This window comes from Cricetulus griseus, chromosome 2 (assembly GCF_003668045.3).
Source record: "Cricetulus griseus strain 17A/GY chromosome 2, alternate assembly CriGri-PICRH-1.0, whole genome shotgun sequence".
Taxonomy (NCBI): domain Eukaryota; kingdom Metazoa; phylum Chordata; class Mammalia; order Rodentia; family Cricetidae; genus Cricetulus; species Cricetulus griseus.
Genome location: NC_048595.1, coordinates 165184767 through 165203243, shown reverse-complemented (window position 1 = coordinate 165203243; position 18477 = coordinate 165184767). Strand labels below are relative to the sequence as shown.

The 18477-nt window shown below is 46.7% G+C and overlaps 1 protein-coding gene across 1 annotated transcript in view; it reads left to right on the top strand.

Annotated features, from left to right (window-relative positions):
- Positions 1–18477, top strand: part of Myo5b (myosin VB) — a 167393-nt gene that overhangs the window by 105160 nt on the left and 43756 nt on the right. The window contains exons 18-23 of the mRNA XM_035438715.1: positions 3600–3708; positions 5606–5817; positions 7997–8153; positions 8511–8750; positions 13497–13730; positions 18176–18260. Of these exons, the coding sequence (XP_035294606.1) occupies positions 3600–3708; positions 5606–5817; positions 7997–8153; positions 8511–8750; positions 13497–13730; positions 18176–18260 (1037 nt within the window). The remainder of the gene's footprint in view (positions 1–3599; positions 3709–5605; positions 5818–7996; positions 8154–8510; positions 8751–13496; positions 13731–18175; positions 18261–18477) is intronic.

The window sequence follows — 18477 nt, the reverse complement described above, 5'->3', positions numbered from 1 at the left end:
GGGAGTGGTGATAGTCCAACATTTCAGTTGGACTATCACCTGTGTTGTATGGGATTCTCATACTCTAATCCCTTAGCACCCTCTTTAAGAGGCACTGGTAGAAAAGGTTTAAAACCTGGAGGGTCCAGCCATTTGAATGGCCAATAAAATACTATTCAACTATAATAAGCAACTGGTTATAAAGATGCCACACTACAGGCAGAGAGACTTTGCTGATAAGGTTTACTCACTAGGCACATGCAGGTCCATGAAAGGGGGAACCAATGTTTGATCCTGGGCTCTGTGGTAAATGATGTTTCTATAGGCTTTATGATGCCAAGGCCTCACAGCAGATGCACATCCCTTAGTCTACCTTCTGGGGGACTGGGTTCCTTCCCAAGGCCAGGGGTTGTCTTCTCAGCATCCCTCTTTTCCACTTCACTGCACCACCCTCTCCTCATGTGTTTCAAAATGTGTTTGCAAATAAAAAGGACTGGGTGCCTTAAGCAGGAAGGAGCATACTGGATAGCTTTCCCAGAACTCCTATGATGATTCATTGGCTATGAAGGCTCAGGTACTTTGGTGAGATGGGTGACTCTGTTCTGTAAGCAGAGGAGATGTCATGCAGTCTGGTCTTTACCTGAGTCACAGTGATGGCCAAGGTCAGAGCCATGATTCCATGTTCCTGTGCTCTGAGCTCATTACAAACTGGTTTTGACATCTTTGTAGTCACATTTCCCCCACCCTCATAATTTCCTTGAATTAGAAACATCTAAGGATTTTAGCTCAACTAAATGCTGTCTTAATTATTTTGCAGCAAAATTGCAAACTCACAGAGTCAAATAGTAAGCACACAAATAACCATGATGCAGAATAGGAGAAGTGCCCTTCAAGAGTCAGGAGAGACAGTCAGGAGAAAGTGCCCAGCAGCTTAAGGGGAAAGCCCACACCAAACCATTACATTCTGAGATGTGTATATTGATAGTGGGGAGTTGGAGGAAGAAGGGTGGCAAGGAGGCCTAGACTCCAGGAAGCTCTCACAGGCACAATTCCACTGGGTTCTTAGCCAAGGCCCTCTTTCTCTAGTTAGAAGTATCAGAGTCAGGGCAGAAAGAGCCTAGGAAAGCATCAACAGAGTTAACTACTAAACAAAATGCACATCTGATTTGCATTTAGCTGGGAAAACAAGCTTACCATTTTTGTAAGGTGTAGCTGTTAAAGATGGCAAGTAGTCCACCACTGGAGAGTGGAAAAATTCCTGCTCAGTGAGTAAAGGTCAAGGGGACCACTTTCCTGTTCCTGAGGTAGAGTTCTCGGGGCTCTAGTGCTCTCTGAATGCCATCTTAAAACCAAGAAGTATAAGACAAAGTAGACTAGCTATTGCCAGGGGCTGGCAAAACTGCTCAGGGATATGAGAATTCATTTGGGGGTTGTGAAATGTTCTGGAATTGAATGCTTGGGATAGTTACACAACTTCACAAATACACTAAAAAATATTTTGACTGTATAAGATAAATTTGGGTTAGAGCTATGGCTTAGTGGCTAAGAGCACTGGCTGTTCTTCCAAAGGACCCAGGATTGATTTTCACCATCCCATGGCATCCTACAACCATTTATTACTATAGTCCCAAGAAGATCCAATGCCCTCTTCTGGCCTCTGCAGGCACCAGACACACATGTGATGCACAGACATACATGTGGACAAAATACCATACATATAAAAAAGTCACAAAAGGATAAATTTATAGCATATGATGTCCCAAAAGCTTTTGCTTGTTAAAAAGGAGCAGACTACGGGTGTGATGCACAACTGTAATCCAGCATTTGGGAGTGGGAGGCAAAGAAGATCCAGAGCTCCAGGTCAACCTCAGCTTTGTGATGATGTGGAGGTCAGCCTGGGGTACATAAAATCCTTTCTCAAAAAGGAGAAGAACCATCTTTAACCAAGTGTGTCATAGAGGGAGAAATACAGATAAGTAGAAATGTCCTTTTGTTATTTCCACTTACATCAGTCTGTTTCCCTCCCCTTGGAAACTATTGAAGCAGAGGGACTGGGGCACCTTGAGTATAATATGTCTACGCACCTTAAGGGTTCCTGGAACACCATAGCACCCCTTTCTCTGAAGCTTCTGAAGGACCTTCGGCAGAGGCAAGAGAGTCCCTGGGAAAGGGACACAATCTGTTCACTCTCCACTGACACTTGAACAGGTTGGTCTAAAGTAGCTAGACGGTCTCTAGGCGAGGTCTCCAGTGACAGGAAATAGCCCGTGACTCACCTCAGTGAAGTACCTAATAATATCTGAACAAACTACCAACAGCCTGTCCAGACTGACCATTGTGCATTCCTCCCTGACGTCTCTGAAGGGACAAGCTGGCCTCACTCTGCAATGGTCAAGGACTTAGAAAGATGGGGATAGTCTGTACTGACCTCCTGATCAATTGAGGTGTAACTCCAAGCCATATTAAATGGGGGCTCATGTTGACTCTGCCATTGCTTGAGGAGGTCATGAGCATTTCTGAATCAGGAGGATTGGAGTAGTGGTGAGTGTAAACCCAGACAGCTTTCCTGAGGAAGAGCAATCCTGTTTAGGAAACTGCATCTGTTTGTGTGCAGCCAGTCTCAGATACCAGGGGTAATGTGAAGGCTCTAACAACTGCCAAAACATAGCCAAGAACTCTGCCTTGTGTGGGCAGTGGATTAGGGGTCTCTTCAGTTATTTGGGGTGGGGGAAGCCAAAATTACTCCCAATTCAGAGGAAAATAATAAAAATAGAAGCCAATACTATAGCTTCTTAAGCCATTGGTAACAACCCTGTAACTGGATGTGGGAGTTACAGGACAGCCTGATACTATGTCCATTTAACAGCATAATACTATGTCCATTTAACAGACTAACAATAGTGGGTTCACTCTGGAGTCCATGAGCTCCCTAACCTTACATTTTGGCCAGATTCCAGTACTGAGCATGTGTTTCCTTTAGTAGACCAGTCCTTAAACCCAATCAGAAAGTAGTTATTTAGCCCCATTAACTTTCCTGCCACTACTGTAACCATGGGCACATCATATTTCTTTGATTTGTTCTCAGTACATGTTTGGTTTGTATACCTATTTTACACACCAATGTCCTTGGGATCAGTAAAAATTTATCAGGTGAAAAGGAGTCTGGAGTGGAAAAATGTCTAGGATGACCTATTCTTCTCTTCCAAATTAAGAGTAGTGATATAAGAGATGGTGATGGGGACATGTTCATTCTCAAACACTTCCTGCATTTAGAAATGTGTTTACAAAGATCAGTATGAGTTCTCAAAGGTGAAAAACAAACTACATAGACAAAGCTGTGTCTACATAAGGTGCCCAAATTCTTCAGTGGTGGCAACAGATGAGAGAATAGATAGGTGTGAACAGACGGAGGCCCTGGCTCCATGAGAGGTACCTCCAAACACACAATTTCCCCAACCCAACTTCGGAATCCTGATACACTGGAGTTTCTAGTAGGGTATGGAAAGGACAAAGCTCCACTGGGACTGGTCTGAAGCTACTACAATAACTTATACAACAGCCACAACTCCATGAGATAGCATCTGAGGTCACCTTCTGATTCACCATCTTTTTGCCTCCAGGTGGACCTACCATGACTTCTTCATTCGGTATCGCGTGTTGATGAAGAGAGAGCTTGCCAACACTGACAAGAAGAGTATCTGCAAATCTGTCCTAGAGAGCCTCATCAAGGTGATACAGCTAGAGGAAGGCATGGACCAAACGCCTACCTACAGCTTTATCTTTATCCTGAAAACCTACTTAAGATATCAAGCCATTTCCTGCAACAGTGGCTGGGAAATGGGAGTCCCCTCCCCTACCTAGAGCGCTCTGCCTTCCTGTACCTCACACACAGAGAGAGCACAGGTCACTAGGGTGTGTGTGGAGGCAACCCCTGATGGTGGCAGCCGCTGCTACTGTTGCTATCTCAGCATCTCTGGCTTCTCAGGGCCATTGTACCCAGTGGATGTCTGATCTGTAGCTAGCATCAGCTTGTTATAAATAAAACAACAGATTATCAGGCCTTTGAAAACTTGTTTTAAATGAAACAACCCAAAAATATCACATTGAGGCTGAAAACTTATAAGAGCGGAGCCTCGAGGGTCAAATCCTTAAATATTTCAATAGTTCTAGAGAGTTCCAGGGTTATAACAAAGTATAATAATCTGTCTCCATAAGGTGCTAAACTATAGAAAGCATCTTTCAGAACGTGATAATTATATTAAACATGTTTTTGCAAGCTAGATAGCTAAGACAGTGCTGAGAGGGTGGTGGTGTGGTTAACTGTAGCTTGTGCTTGGTTGATGGACTCTGGTTGATGGTGTTGCTGTGGTCCATCCATCACCACTGTACATGTTTTGACATCTCATTTTTCATCAGTTAGAAAAATGTGTTCAAGGTCAGCTGAGTTCAGTTAATATATAACACGTCCCTTCTTCTTGCCAGGGCTGGTCTCCTGGTGTATACCCCAAGCCTGTGAGTAGATTCCATGACCATGTGACTGCCTTCCACTTTGTCCTGAGTCATAGTTCACCCTTACCTGGATTCCTCCAAGGTTATTAGTAGAACTTTCCATCCACAGATGAGGAAACAGAAGTATAAGAAGTGACTGTAAATTGTTTAGGATTTCACAGACATTCAAATGCACAGTTCCTACTGATCTGGGGTGACTGGTTAGGGCCACTGTGCACAGTTGTCTGTCCAGGAGATATACCACTACTTGTGCTTCAAGACTTCCCCGGAAGACATTACATTTCTTCCTCATTTCCCTCATTCCTTGGGCCATGTCTTCCAGATACAACATTTCCACTAAGTAGGACTTTGGCTGAGCCACAGGTTGCCTTCCATGGCTGCCTGCTTTGGCTCACACAGATCTTTGCTCACCTCCACAGACAAAACTGCCTAGATCAGTGGTTCTCAAACTGTGGAGCCTAAATCCTTTTTGGGGGGAGTCACATATCAAATATTCTGCATATCAGATATTTACAATATAACCCATAACAATAGCAAAGTTACAGTTATGAATTAGTAGTGAAAATAATTTTATGGTTGGTGATCACCACAACATGAGTAACTTATTAGAGGGTTACAGCATCAGGAAGGTTGAGAACCACTGGCCTGGACCATCCCTTTTGAACATTGCCTGTTTTGTTTCTTGCTAATCCCTACTCTTCTGGTCTTGGTGGCACACGCCTTTAATCCCAGCACTCGGGAGGCAGAGGCAGGCGGATCTCTGTGAATTTGAGGCCACCCTGGTCTCCAGAACGAGCACCAGGATAGGCTCCAAAGCTACACAGAGAAACCCTGTCTCAAAAAAAAAAAAAAAAGTCTCTTCTGTTTACTTTCCCATCTGCCCTCCCCATGATGTTGGATTTTTGAGGGCAGGTATCTTTTCAATGGCCACATCCTGGATCCATGTCTGTCTTACCTTGAAGATTCAAGTCTGTTTAATGAATACTGAGAATCTAGGTGTGTCTACTGGGGCAGGGGGTACACACGCAATCTGGCAAGTAGGTAAGCCTTGGCAGGAAAGGCTAGTGTGTTTTGCAGAATTCACTAACTAGCCAGTCTCCCTCCCAACCTTGTAAAGGATCCAGACAAGTTCCAGTTTGGCCGCACCAAGATCTTCTTCCGGGCGGGCCAGGTAGCTTACCTGGAGAAGCTTCGGGCAGACAAGTTCCGGGAGGCCACTGTCATGATCCAGAAGACTGTCAGAGGCTGGCTGCAGAAGGTGAAGTATCGGAGACTGAAGGCAGCTACTTTAACCCTGCAGAGGTTCTACAGAGGACACCTGGCCCGCAGGTAAGCCATTCGGGGGTGCACCTGGAGTCAGGACAAAGGCGAGGGCCTCTTTGTCTGGAATTGCAGTGCTTCCTCTTGGGCCCAATCTGCTTCTTTAATTGCTCCTGGTTCCTGTGTGCATCCCTGTGATGCCCTTGCTTCAGGGATCAGATCTAGTCATGTGTCTCCTGATACCCAATGTATCCCCAGCCCACCAATATTAACCTAGTACCATCTGATTTGCTTGAAAATCAACCATTTCTCCTTTGCCTGAACCCCAAAGTAAAACCAGTGTCTTTTAGTAAGAGAGATGAATCCAGTTAATTTGCATTGTAACTTCATTCCCCTGGGATGTTGTATGGAGCTGGAAGGTCTGGGGAAGCCCTTCTGTGAATTGCTCCTGCACTGAGACAGTGTAGAGAAGACATGCCTCATCCAGCCACAGCAGCTACCAGGTCACCAACCAGATTCTCTTCCCTATGCACTACCATGCAGGGGGAACTACTGTCAACATTCTCTTCCTAAAGAGTGGCCCTGGGCTAATGAATAATAGGATGGCAGAGGCCATCTCCACTGAGGCAGGTGTAAGAGCCAGAGCTCACAGTGAGATGTGAGATGTTACCTCCTCCTAGGCCTTTACATGGGTTGTCTGATTAAGGCCCAGCCTGCCTCGAAGCAGTGCTTGCTTGCTCCTTTTTGCCTTGGAGAAATGGTGGAAATTGCCATGGAATCTAGTGTTTCAGAGCCAGTTTCTCAGGTGCCTGCTTCACCATCTACACTGGAGAAAGGGAAACACAGGCCTGTAGTTGAAAGCTCTCATGCATTCCACCTGGTCCCCCTGAACCGGTTTCTTTCCCACTCTCGGGTCCTCACAGCCACTTATGAAATAACCACTCAGAGGTTTGATACCCTTCACGACTGTTTGGCCAATGGCTCAGACTTCTTACTGGATAACTCTACTTATAAATTAACCCATTTCTATTAGTTTATATTTTCCCATGAGGCTCGTGACTTGTTACCTCACATCTTAATTCCCTGGTGGCTACGTGGTACCTCCCTCTCTCTGCCTTTCTTCTCTCTGCATCTTTGTTTGGATTTCCTGCCTAGCTATATTTTTCTTTGCCATTGGCTGAAACAGCTTTATTCACCAACCAATAAAAGCAATGCATTTATGCAGCATACAGGACATCCCACATCATGGACCCACCAACCCTAGGTTCGGTCTAGGCCTCTTGTGTGTGGTAAAGGTGGAGGTGATGTCTTTGGTCATGTGTTTGCTTTGGTCATGTGTTCTCACACATAGCCAGAGGTGGCTCTTGCTGTTGTCACCTCTATACTGTTAAGACAAGCTCCAGTGTAGAAGCTATGGAGATAAAAGGACAGTCAGATCACCTCTGAGTGGCTCCTCACAGTCCCTACTCACTAATTCCATCATCATTTCTTGGCCCTCACTGGAGAGGGCACCAACTCGGGCTTCCTGGTGATGATCCTGCAACAGCATGCTGCATTCTACCTGCAGGGAACATGTGACCCAGGGAATGGACTAGGCCTTTAGAGAAGAAAGGACAGAGAGATAGACTAGGGGACCCCTGAACCTCAGCACATAGGTGCTGAGTGGCCCTGGAGAGCACTTCCTTTCCCAGGGCTATGCCAAGTGATCTCTTAGGTCCTCCCCAGCATTGGGCATCGAGGCTGAGCCCTTGCAATGAACTTGATAGGTTCTCAAGAAGGGTAGGAAGTATCTGCTCTAAAGGTGGGTGGACTAGGGAAGTGAAATAGTGGGAAATTTGGGGGAAATGAGAAAACTAAGAGGGATCATTGCTGGCCTGAGGACTTTTTCATTCAGCAAACGCTTGCCCTGATCCTGAATTCAGGTCCTGAACTACACACAAAGAATGCAGGGTGTTTGAATTATCTCTGAACTTGTGGAGGCACAGGGGGACAAACAGCAGTGTGACCCCTTAAGAATAGGAGATGCTAGGCTGGAGAGATGGCTCAGCAATTAAGAGCACTGGCTGCTCTTCCAGAGAACCCAGGTGTAATTCCCAGCACCCACATGGCAACTCACACCTGTCTGTTAACTCCAATCTAGGTGGGGGTCCAACTAGGGCCACAGAGGGAAGGGATTACTTCATGAATAGCTCAGCTGACCAGGTCCCTGTCCCTGATGCCACCTGTGTTCTTCCACCACTACTCCCAGGCTGGCTGAGCACCTGAGGAGAACCCGGGCAGCCATAGTGTTCCAGAAGTACTACCGGATGCAGAGGGCCCACCTGGCCTACCAAAGAGTCCGCAGGGCTGTGGTTATCATCCAGTCCTTCACACGGGCCATGTTTGTGCGAAGAAACTACTGCCAGGTGAGTAGCTGCCATGAGCATCTCACTTTATCTTCCACCTCCCCTCCACCAGGACCACTGCCTCTTTCGAATGGAATAATCATTGGGCTTCCCAATACATACAGTTTCTTAGACTGTTGTTTCCTGTCTAGTAAAATAAGGGTAGAAATGAGAGTTTGACAGCTGCTTCCTTGTGGACACATGATCTACAGAACCTAGGTAAAACTTTCCATCAAATCCTTAGGTGTTATGGACTACATGTGTTCTGTCTCCTAACCCCAAAGGCAGCCCACTTTCACCTCTGGGTGGTTGCAGAAGCTGCACCTGTCCCCATCCTACAGAGTAAACCTGCAGCCTGTGTGTGCTTGTCCTCACCAGCTCCTCAAGGAACATAAAGCCACCATCATCCAGAAGTATGCCCGGGGCTGGATGGCACGTAGACATTTCCAGCAGCAGCGGGACGCAGCCATTGTCATCCAGTGTGCCTTCCGGAGGCTCAAGGCCAAGCAGGAGCTGAAGGCCCTCAAGATCGAGGCCCGCTCTGCAGAGCATTTGAAACGCCTCAATGTGGGCATGGAGAACAAAGTGGTCCAGCTACAGCGGAAGATTGATGACCAGGTCAGTAGAAGGAGATTCCTACCCAAGTGTTGAGGTTTGTGGGATACTGGGACAAGCTTAAGAGGGACCCCAAGCTTTTTCAGGAAGCTGCAGGTACCAGAGACCTCAGGAAATATTGCCCAGTCAATAAGAATAGTTACTGACTATAGCACTCAGAACAGAGCTTTGCCCTAATAAAAGATGCCAGGTCCTAATCCCCAGGATCTGTAAATCTGTCTGGATTGGAAAATGACCCAGGGATACCCATGGGACCATAGGATGCTCGTAAGAGGAAAGCTGCAGACTGAATCGAGTGATGGAATGCAGGTCTGAAACATGGAAAATAAAAACCCAGAGATAGGTATTGGGGTTCAATGGTCAGATAAGCAAAGCAGCTGGCCACCTAGTTCTTACCTCTATCTCAGGCTGAAAGGACTGTCCTGTCTGCAGCATGGTTGGAGAATACATCTCTGAGCCTGTTCCTTATATACCTCTCTCTGCCCAGCCATATATCACTCCTGTCTCCACCTCCCCAATGCTGGGATTAAAGGTGTATGATCCCAAGTGCTGAGATCACCTTTGTGTGAGCTGTTTCTCTTTTAGACTGATTTACTCTAATGTAACCCTGGGTGGCCTTGAACATAGAGATCTGTCTGCCTTTGTCTCCTAAGTCCTGGTATTAAAGGTGTGTTACACCACTGCCTGGCTCTATGTTTTGTGGCTGGCTTTGCATTCTGAATTCTCAGACAAGCTTTATTAAAAATAATATATCACCACACAGGTCCACAAGCTACAACATTCAGGCCACCTTTAGGAGCTACAAATAACAGTGGGAGGTTCTTCCATAGAGTGTCCAAAGAACCACAGTCCTGCTGGCCACATTTGGACTTCTGCACTCCAGAACTATAAAATAGTAGCTTGTGCTGTCCTGAGCCACCAACTTCATCATATTCTTAAAGCACCAATAAGAAATTGATAGATTAGTCCAGACTCCTATGGCCCTGCCCCTGCAGAGGCTGGGTGGTACAGCTAAAGCAATGGCTGGTGTTTACTAAGGGTTCCTGTATACCCACATTGTGCTTCCCTATTTGTGTATGGCAGTCCTAACAAGATAAATGTTAGCATCATTGCTTAAGCTTTTAACTCTATCTACCCTTGCCACCTTCATACATCAACCAACTAGATATGCAGCAAGTTTATGCTAAAGCCCTCTGTAGGTGGATTTCTGTGAAGAGGGTCTGAGGCAAGCTCTTACTTTGGTGTCATAGAAACTCAGGGTAGAGTACTAGTTGGAAATAGGTTCACACCACTCAGGTGGCCCAGTATCTGTTCCCTCATACCCCAGAAGACCTTCTTTTGGTGCCTGATTGTGTCAGATATTCTGTTAGGTTCCAGATAGCAGGAAGCATGGCACAGGTTGGATGCTGTTATTATAGAGAGAAATCTTGGTACAGTGGAGAGTTTAAACACTCTTCCCACTAGGGAGGAGTCTGTGTGCCACAGGCTACCCTGGCCCTGGTTTCAGATAGTGCTCAGCATCAGCCTTGCTGATGTATGAAGTCAATGCCAGATGATAAAAATAATATAGTGTTTTATACCCCACATAACTAGCACATCAGAGAGAAGTAGATTTGAAAGGGCTATTTTTAAAGGGAGCTTTTTGACTTAAGCTTCCTGCTTGGCAAACATCTGTGAGCAGTGGCAGATGTTGTCACCCTGGGCAAGGCTTCCTGTATGCTGCAGGTGATCAGGGGACACATGAGATCTTTCTCACACTATTCTCCATGTGACTGTCATGCCAGGCACTAGTCCCATACATACATTAACACATTGATCTTCACCACACCTATGGGACAAGTATTACTATTGTCCCCATTTTAATAATGAGCACACTAAGTATCACGTCCTTGGGGCTGGTGAGCAATGTGGAACACCCATGGTGGGTGAGTCATGGGCACACATCACCATGAGTACTGGAGATCTCTTGGTGGGCAGAACAGCTATTGGGAAGTGAGTTGGGTGTCTTTTCCCCTGTGACTCCAGAGGTAATCTAGACAGCTACTCTCTTTACAGTCTTTAAGACAGAAGGAAAAGATGTACATCGCCAGGGACACCAGAGACAAGTGTCCCAGGTCACTTGTCAGAATAGCATGACATAAGGCGTAGTGTCTCAATACAGGAGACTGGAGTCAGGTGAGAGTATTCCCACCACATGGGAAGGAAAACAAAAGACAAAACCAGGGGAGATGAGCACCCCAAGCTCATGCCTTGAGGATGAGGACCCCAGCTGCAGAGAACAGACTCTAGTTGGCACCAAGCCTGTGTGAGTAATCAAGAGGACATCCTCACTTGAAAGTCCCTCAGGAAGAAACAGGGTGAGCCAGAGCTGTCTCTGGTGTCACATGCCACCTCCTTCACAGTTCTTCTAAGGGACCATCCCCGAAATTGTCCCACAGTGTCCCTAGTATTAGCTTCTGGTATGACATGGTTCAACCAAAATGATAGAGTTCACGAACTCTGACAATGTGGTAGAGTGACATGGCCAGATTTTACAGTTCCTTGTCACAGAACTCAAGATCCTTAGGCCCTTGTGAATATAAGGCTGTGTTTAAATGTTTTTATAATATAGCCCAAATCAATAGTTCAGTCAGTGACCTTTAAATCAGTTGGATTCAAGATAGTTAATAGCCACTCTGTAAATGTTTCATTAGTCTGTATTTTATGATTGTCAAGGGCATCCGTATATGCTAGGAAAACAGTCTGCTGTAAATTACAGCCTTGGGACCTTTCTGGGCCCCAGTGACTTATGTGGGGGCTATCAGTCGCGCTCCCTGAAGGTGATGTTTGATAGGCATAAGTGAGGTACAGTAACAGTCCCAAGAGAGCGCTGATCAGCAGGAGGCTGTGACTTCACCATGAAGATTCTTGAAATGATTTTCCCTCTTCCCACACCAGCCCATGTCTGACTGAGAAGCACAATGAGTCTTGATTGTGTGGGTTCTGTGCCTAAGACACAAAACATACAGCCACAGGAAGCCCAGTGCGGGGGTTGTTTGAACAGCAAGTGTGATGGTGATGAGTGGGAGTAGGAACTGGTAGAAACAGAGTCCTCTGAGTAGCAGCCAAAGGGACTCCATAGAGAACACAGGCCAGTGAGGCTCACTGACAGTTACCAAGCAGCAACTGTGTGGCACATACCTGATAAGCAATTTGTTTCCTACATCTTAATAATGACCTTCTAAGATGGGAATCTCTCTTACCCCTAGTTTATATGGGAAGAAGTGGGCTGCAGAAAAGTGGGTGGCTAAATGAGACACCCAGAGGGTCAAGGACAAGATGAGCCTAGCCACAGGTCTGCCAGCTTCAGACACCTTCCCCAGGGTTTGAACCCAGTCTCTGGTAGCATCAGGATCAGGAAAGCTGGGCCTCCCAGAAACATCAGCATTCCAAAGTGTCACATTTGCCCATATCAGGGTGAGATGTGCCTGCATCGTCTGCCTCCACCGCCATGTGTTCGTCTCTTTATATCCCAACCAGCTCCGTTTAGAACCTCAGCCACCTCTCTACCCTTGTTGATCTGGCCCAGGCCAGGCCAGTGGCAGCGAAGAACTGATCTGTGCTAACTCACATCCCAAAGCAGAGATGAAGACAGAGTAGCTAATTTAGCATGCCCTCCACCTGGGTAAGGATCCTCTGCTCCAGTGTAGACCCAGACCCTGGTGAGCAATTCACACAGGTATTAGTCTTTCTAAATAGATGCTGTTTAATTGGATTTCTCTAGATTCTCCAGGTGAGGGAGAAGCAGGCTGTACCTGGAGCTTGCAGAGAGTGTGGAGAATCTTGCACACAAGGAATGCACTGCTTGCATGCTCAAACACAGTATCGCAAGCTGTGTGCTGTTGTGTAGATGCCAGCAGCTTTTCCTGAAGAGTTCCTGTGAGGTTTAATTTCCCTGTGAATTAGTCATTGATTCCTGATGCCCTGGCTTAATGGCATTTAGCCGATGGCTCTGTTCTGCTTGGAGTTCCTGTGGAGCACAGCAATGAAGAACGATCAGTGTGTGCTGCTTGCCTGCTGATTCAAAAGAGTGCTCCTTCCTCTGCTCCACCTCCCCCTACTGACCACTCTGCCTTATCCCTCCCAGTTCTTGCAGCCCATCATTTACACAAAGCTTGATCCTGGAAGTAGGTTCTGATGCACTTACCAGTTGGCTGCTGATTGGCTACATAGCCTGTGGGTGGGTGTTGTTAGATGTCAGTCTCTCCAGTGAGAGTTGTGTGGTGTGAGCCCTGTTGACAGGTGGCAAGAGAGATCCTGGGGCCCCTTGGAGGGCCTCCTTGAAAGAGGGGATGCTGAAGGGGTCCTTTGTCTCGGAGGAAGGGATTAGGTTACAGCTCTTTGTGCCAGTAAGTCCAAGGCCAGGAGGGCTCCATGTGAAATGCTGGGGAACCCTAAGAAGCCAAGGCTGCAGACCCAGGAAGCTGGCTGCTTTGTTCCTGTAGTCAGCCAGTCTACCCTGTGAGTACTCACGTGTTTTCCTTGGACTATTTCGATGTCAGTGCTGCTGTTGGTGTCTCCCTCCACTTCTAGGTTCACAATAGAAGTTAAAAATGTTAGGGAGATGGCAGGAGAGTGCCTGGGCATGTAATGTTTCTGAGATTTAATTCTGCCCTAAAAGTCCTTTTCTGGTGGCCTTCATGATTTTTTGTAGCTCAATAACCCTCTCTTCTTTACCACCACTCCCCTGCCCCATTATGCTCTCTATAGAACAAAGAGTTCAAGACTCTGTCAGAGCAGTTGTCTGCAGTTACCTCCACACATGCCATGGAGGTGGAGAAGCTGAAGAGGGAGCTGGCACATTACCAGCAGAACCAGGAGGCTGATACCAGCCTGCAGCTGCAGGAGGAGGTGCAGAGCCTGCGCACTGAACTACAGAGGGCTCAGTCAGAGCGCAAGGTCCTAGAGGATGCCCACAGCAGGGAGAATGGTGAGCTGAAAAAGGTATGTGTGGACCCTGGGATCAGGGTTGGTGAAAGGGTGATGAGTGGGCTGGGAAATTTCCCTGATTTCCAGGGCTTGTGTCCACAGACCAGCTGCCCTTCTTCACTTTGTAAATGGCTCTGCTTCTAGGTCAGGCAACAAATGTCTACTCCCCCAAGCAAGTGTTGATTGAGCTGCTACCATTAGCTAAACACTGTGGCATCCACTGGGATAGTAAATAGTTGTCTGTCTCTGCTCCTCTTTCTTGAAGCCTAGAGGCAGTTCCCAGGTCAACTCTACAGATCTAGTCCTTAGTGAGAGAGATAACAGGTGTTAAGAGTTTTAGGGCTTCAGCAGCCTGTAGCTGTCACTCCCACAAGGAAATCTGTATATTTTGTGGGGTCTGCTTTGCTAGCTGTAGCCTGACTTTGCCACTCTGGTTCACAAGGCTTTCTCCCAGTCCATGAAATGGGACTTCCTGGGATTGCTTCCACTGCTCCAGATGTTCAGCTATGAAGAAGCTCTTATGAACTCCCAAGATAGCTCTCCCAACTAGGAAAGTCCCACACTGGAAGGCTGTCTGTGCTTGAGAACACCTGTGTGCTCTCCCCATCTCTACCATGACCCAGCTAGAAGGAAAATAGTGCACCATCCACATGTTTAGTATCTGTCCACCGTACAGAATCACGTGGATTGAGAACCTGAGGAAGGAGAGAGTCTATGTTAGTTAGTGCTGGAAGAAAAGCTCTGAGACTGGGACAGACAATGCTGTCTGTCAAAATGCTGACCCTAACCATGACTCTGTATTGTCAAATGAATACAAGGATCCCTGCTGGCCACAGTGTCCATGTGTAGGTGTGTATGTGTGTATATAAACATACATCGACAGATGGCCTTGATCATCTCTAAGTCTGCTTCTGGACTTGGATTAGCCAGTACATGCGGTTTTATATGTTTTTCTAAACTGAATGGAAGGCTTCAGTCCTGCTCTAAAGTCCTTGGCTCTTCTACTGCCCTGCTTCTTCCTTATAGCTGAGAACTACGAACTCTCATTTCCCTTCCCCGTTTCCCACAAAAATTTTGAATTGGTGCCTCAGAGCACCTAAAATAGCTGGGTTTCCATTCAAAGGTTTTATTGTATGAAAACTTCCTTGGCAAAGCCAACCAGAGAAGCCAAGTTCACCCTGTTCTCCTTAAAAAATGGCTGTTGCCTAGAAGCCTGTTGACCTAGAGATCAAATACAACTGGAGCTTGGAACTAGCAAGAAAAAAGCCCAGGGCACTACCAGAAAGGGAGTAGTTGGGATAAAGACACCTGCTCCCCATACCATCTTTTGAGATGGGGTTCTAGCCCTGGTTGGCCTAGAACTTGCTATATAGACTAGAATGGCCTCAAAAAAAAGATCTATCTGCCTTTGCCTCCTGAATGCTGGGATAAAAAGCTTGCACCAATACACCTAGCTAAGACCCTCTTCTCTAATTCCAAATGAATACAAGCCTATGTTAACAGCCCTCAAAAACACTGGAATAAAATGATCCATTAAGTGGGAAGATCCACTCTTTCTAGGAAATGAAAAAATGGGAAATAGACATTCTCCTTTCTCTAATGGTCTGTGGAACATTTTATTCCAGTGGTTGAGGAATTGTCAAGGGACGGCTGGTTCCCAGTTTCTGTTCTAGTATCTGCCTAGCTGGAGTTTAATTTTTAGCAAGGGCAGGATCCAGCCTGAACAAGTGCTGAATAATAAGACAGTTGGTTTCTTTCTAGTCATGTCCAGGGGCTTTCTCTGCATTGAGTGAGATTGATGAGACCAGCAAAGCACAGAGACAGAGACAGCCATTGGTAGATGTTTAATTAATGGGTTTGATGTTTCTGTCAGCAGAAACTGCAAGTGCTGTATTGGAACTGGCATCCTGGAACACTTGGGGCTGCCACCTCTGATGGTCTTACCTAGTAGGCCACATGGCTATGCTGCCTTAGCCCTTGGGAGTCAGGAATTCATCTCTGAGTCCACAGAGCATGGAACTGCCCCTATCACAACCAAGCCTATCATTTTCTAGCAAGGGAGACATGACTTCAACCTCTCCAATACAGTAGCCCTCGCTAAGGCTCTTAACTCTGTCCTTTCTGTTTCTTCCTAAAGTCTCAACATCCCTCCCTGGCTGCCATCATGCAGCTGTGCTGTTTTATGTCACTTTGTTACTTGGAAGGGAGGTGCCTCCCTGGGCTGCTATTGGCATGGAGGCAATAGCTCTGCCTTTGCTAGGGTCTCAATTTCTGTGAAGAAACACCATGACCACAGCAACTTTTATGAAGGAAAATGTTTAATTTAGGTGGCAAACAGTTTCAGGGGTTTATTCTATTCCAGAGGTAGGAAATATGGTGGCATTCAGGCAGGCATGGTGCTGGAGAAGGGGCTGAGAGTTCTACATCTTGACCCGCAGGCAGCAGCCAGTGACTCTGGCCATAGCTTAGGTGTAGGAGACCTCAAATCCCACCCCGAAGTGGCACATTTCCCTCAATAAGGCTACACCTGCTAATAGTGCCACTCCGTTTGGGGGCTTTTTTTCTTTCAAACCACCACAAGCTCCTAATTCAGAGTGTGCTCTGAAGGTTACACAGAGCCTACCTTGGTACAAGGTTGCAGGGGGGGCGGGGGAGTGACCTGCAGCCAACTGCTTGATCCTCTGGCATCCTTGGTCCTTTCCTGGTGCCTAGTAGGCTCTAGGTATTGAGTGCTTAGGCTGGTGTATCAGGTTGTATGTGGTTTCACCTTATCAGTCACAGAACCACCCTGCTGGTCTCCTTCAGTAATTCCAGCATATGGCTGAGTGCTAACAGAGGGATCTGTCTGGAGGGAGCACATGGCTCTCACCTGTTGACTCTCCTCAAAATGTGGCACCGGGGTTCTTGGCCCTGCCCTACTCAGAGGTGCATTTTCATTGGCTCAGGATTTGTGGCTTCATGAAAAGGCTGACAGTTATTAGGAAGGGCTTTAGCTCATCTCTGTGGATGACAGGTCTTGCCACAGAATGATAGAAGTCATTGTCCTTCACTCAGCAGGTGTTTATTGGGTGCCTTGTGTGTTAGAAACTGTTCTACACAGTGGGACAAAAAGAATAATCACAAAGGCCCATCTCATTCTTAGGAAACAGAAGGTGGAGACATTATCCATCACATGCTATTAAAGAACGCTGAGCAGGGGGATGAAGAGTGACTTGTAGGGTAGTGGGGCATGGGGCATGTGTGACAGCCAGAGGTGCCTCTCTAAGAAGACACCTGAGTGAGTGAGAGCGAGCCATGAGGACTTCTGTAGTGGCTGGTACTGAGAAGCCAGGAGGAGAAGGGTAGTAAGGATTTGGCAGAGAAATGGGTGTCAAACCTGGAAGCACCCTGTGATGACACTGTAGCCTGTGAAACCTCCAGAGAAAAGCAGCTCTGTCTTCAGCACTGAAGGCTCTGTGAGCTTGGGAATGAACTGGAACACATCCCCCAGACTATCCTGGAGATGCAAGTTTTAGTCATTATTTTGAAGTTGCTTAAGTATCTGAAGGACGTTAATTTCAACTTTGTGTTAAGATTCCACTGCCTAAATATTTAACACCATTGTCATCATAGCGCACGCGCGTGCGTGCGTGCGTGCGTGCGTGCGTGCGTGCGTGCGTGCGTGCGTGCGTGCATGTGTGTGTGTGTGAGTGAGTGTGTGCGTGCATGCACACGCGTGTGTGCCTGTAGGTAAGAGGATGATTTTTTTTTCATTTTTTTTATCTGAATTAGAAACAAGATTGTTTTACATGTCAATCCCAGTTCCCTCTCCCTCCCCTCCTCCCCTACCAGCCCCCCAACTAAAACCCTACCTATCACACACCCTTTCTGCTCCCCAGGGAGGGTGAAACCTTCCATATGGGGGTCTTCAGAGTCTGTCATATCCTTTGGGATAGGGCCTAAGCCCACCCCTGTGTGTCTTGGCTCAGGGAGTATCAAGAGGATGATTTTTAAGAATCAGCCCTCTCCTTCTACCATCTGGAATTGAGCTCAGGTAATTAGACTTGGTGGCAGACACCCTTCCCTTTGACACAGCCTCTCACTGGCCTCTCACCCCTTAGATTTTAGAATTTTTTAATTTATTCTTGGAGTCTGTCTGCTACTATCTCTTTCCAGCTCCTCCTGATGTTCCACACTCTAAAACCTCATATCTTCTTTTTTTTGTTTTTAATAGCTTCTTGAGTCCATTCAGTGCTCCCCATATATATCCATGGGTGTGGGGACACCCACTGGGGCATGAGCTACCTCCCAGGGGCCATGTCCTCAAAGGAGAGTGACACTCCTCTGAATAGACATTAACTGTCAATAGTTCCTCCACTAGGGGTGGAACCTCAGAGTCCCCTGCCACATCCATGCTGGGTTTTGGTTTTGGTTTTGGTTTTTCTGGCTTTTGTTTTGTTTTACCTGTTTCTCTCTTTCAGCGAGTTGCGGACCTGGAACATGAAAATGCTCTGTTGAAGGATGAGAAAGAATACCTTAATAACCAAATCCTGCGCCAATCAAAAGGTAAGCTCCAAAGCAATGTTAGGTCTTTTCCTTCCTGGTTTTCCTGGCTCCTAGGTGATGAGGAGGAGGAATGGCTTGCTAAGGAGCTCTGGGGAAATGGAAGGTGAATCTTAACACCCTGCTGTGACATTCCTTTGAAGAGTCTGTTGGAATGTGAACACATTCCTAATATGTAAAACCACACATGGGACTTGGTATCAGGAGATCCAAGTATTCA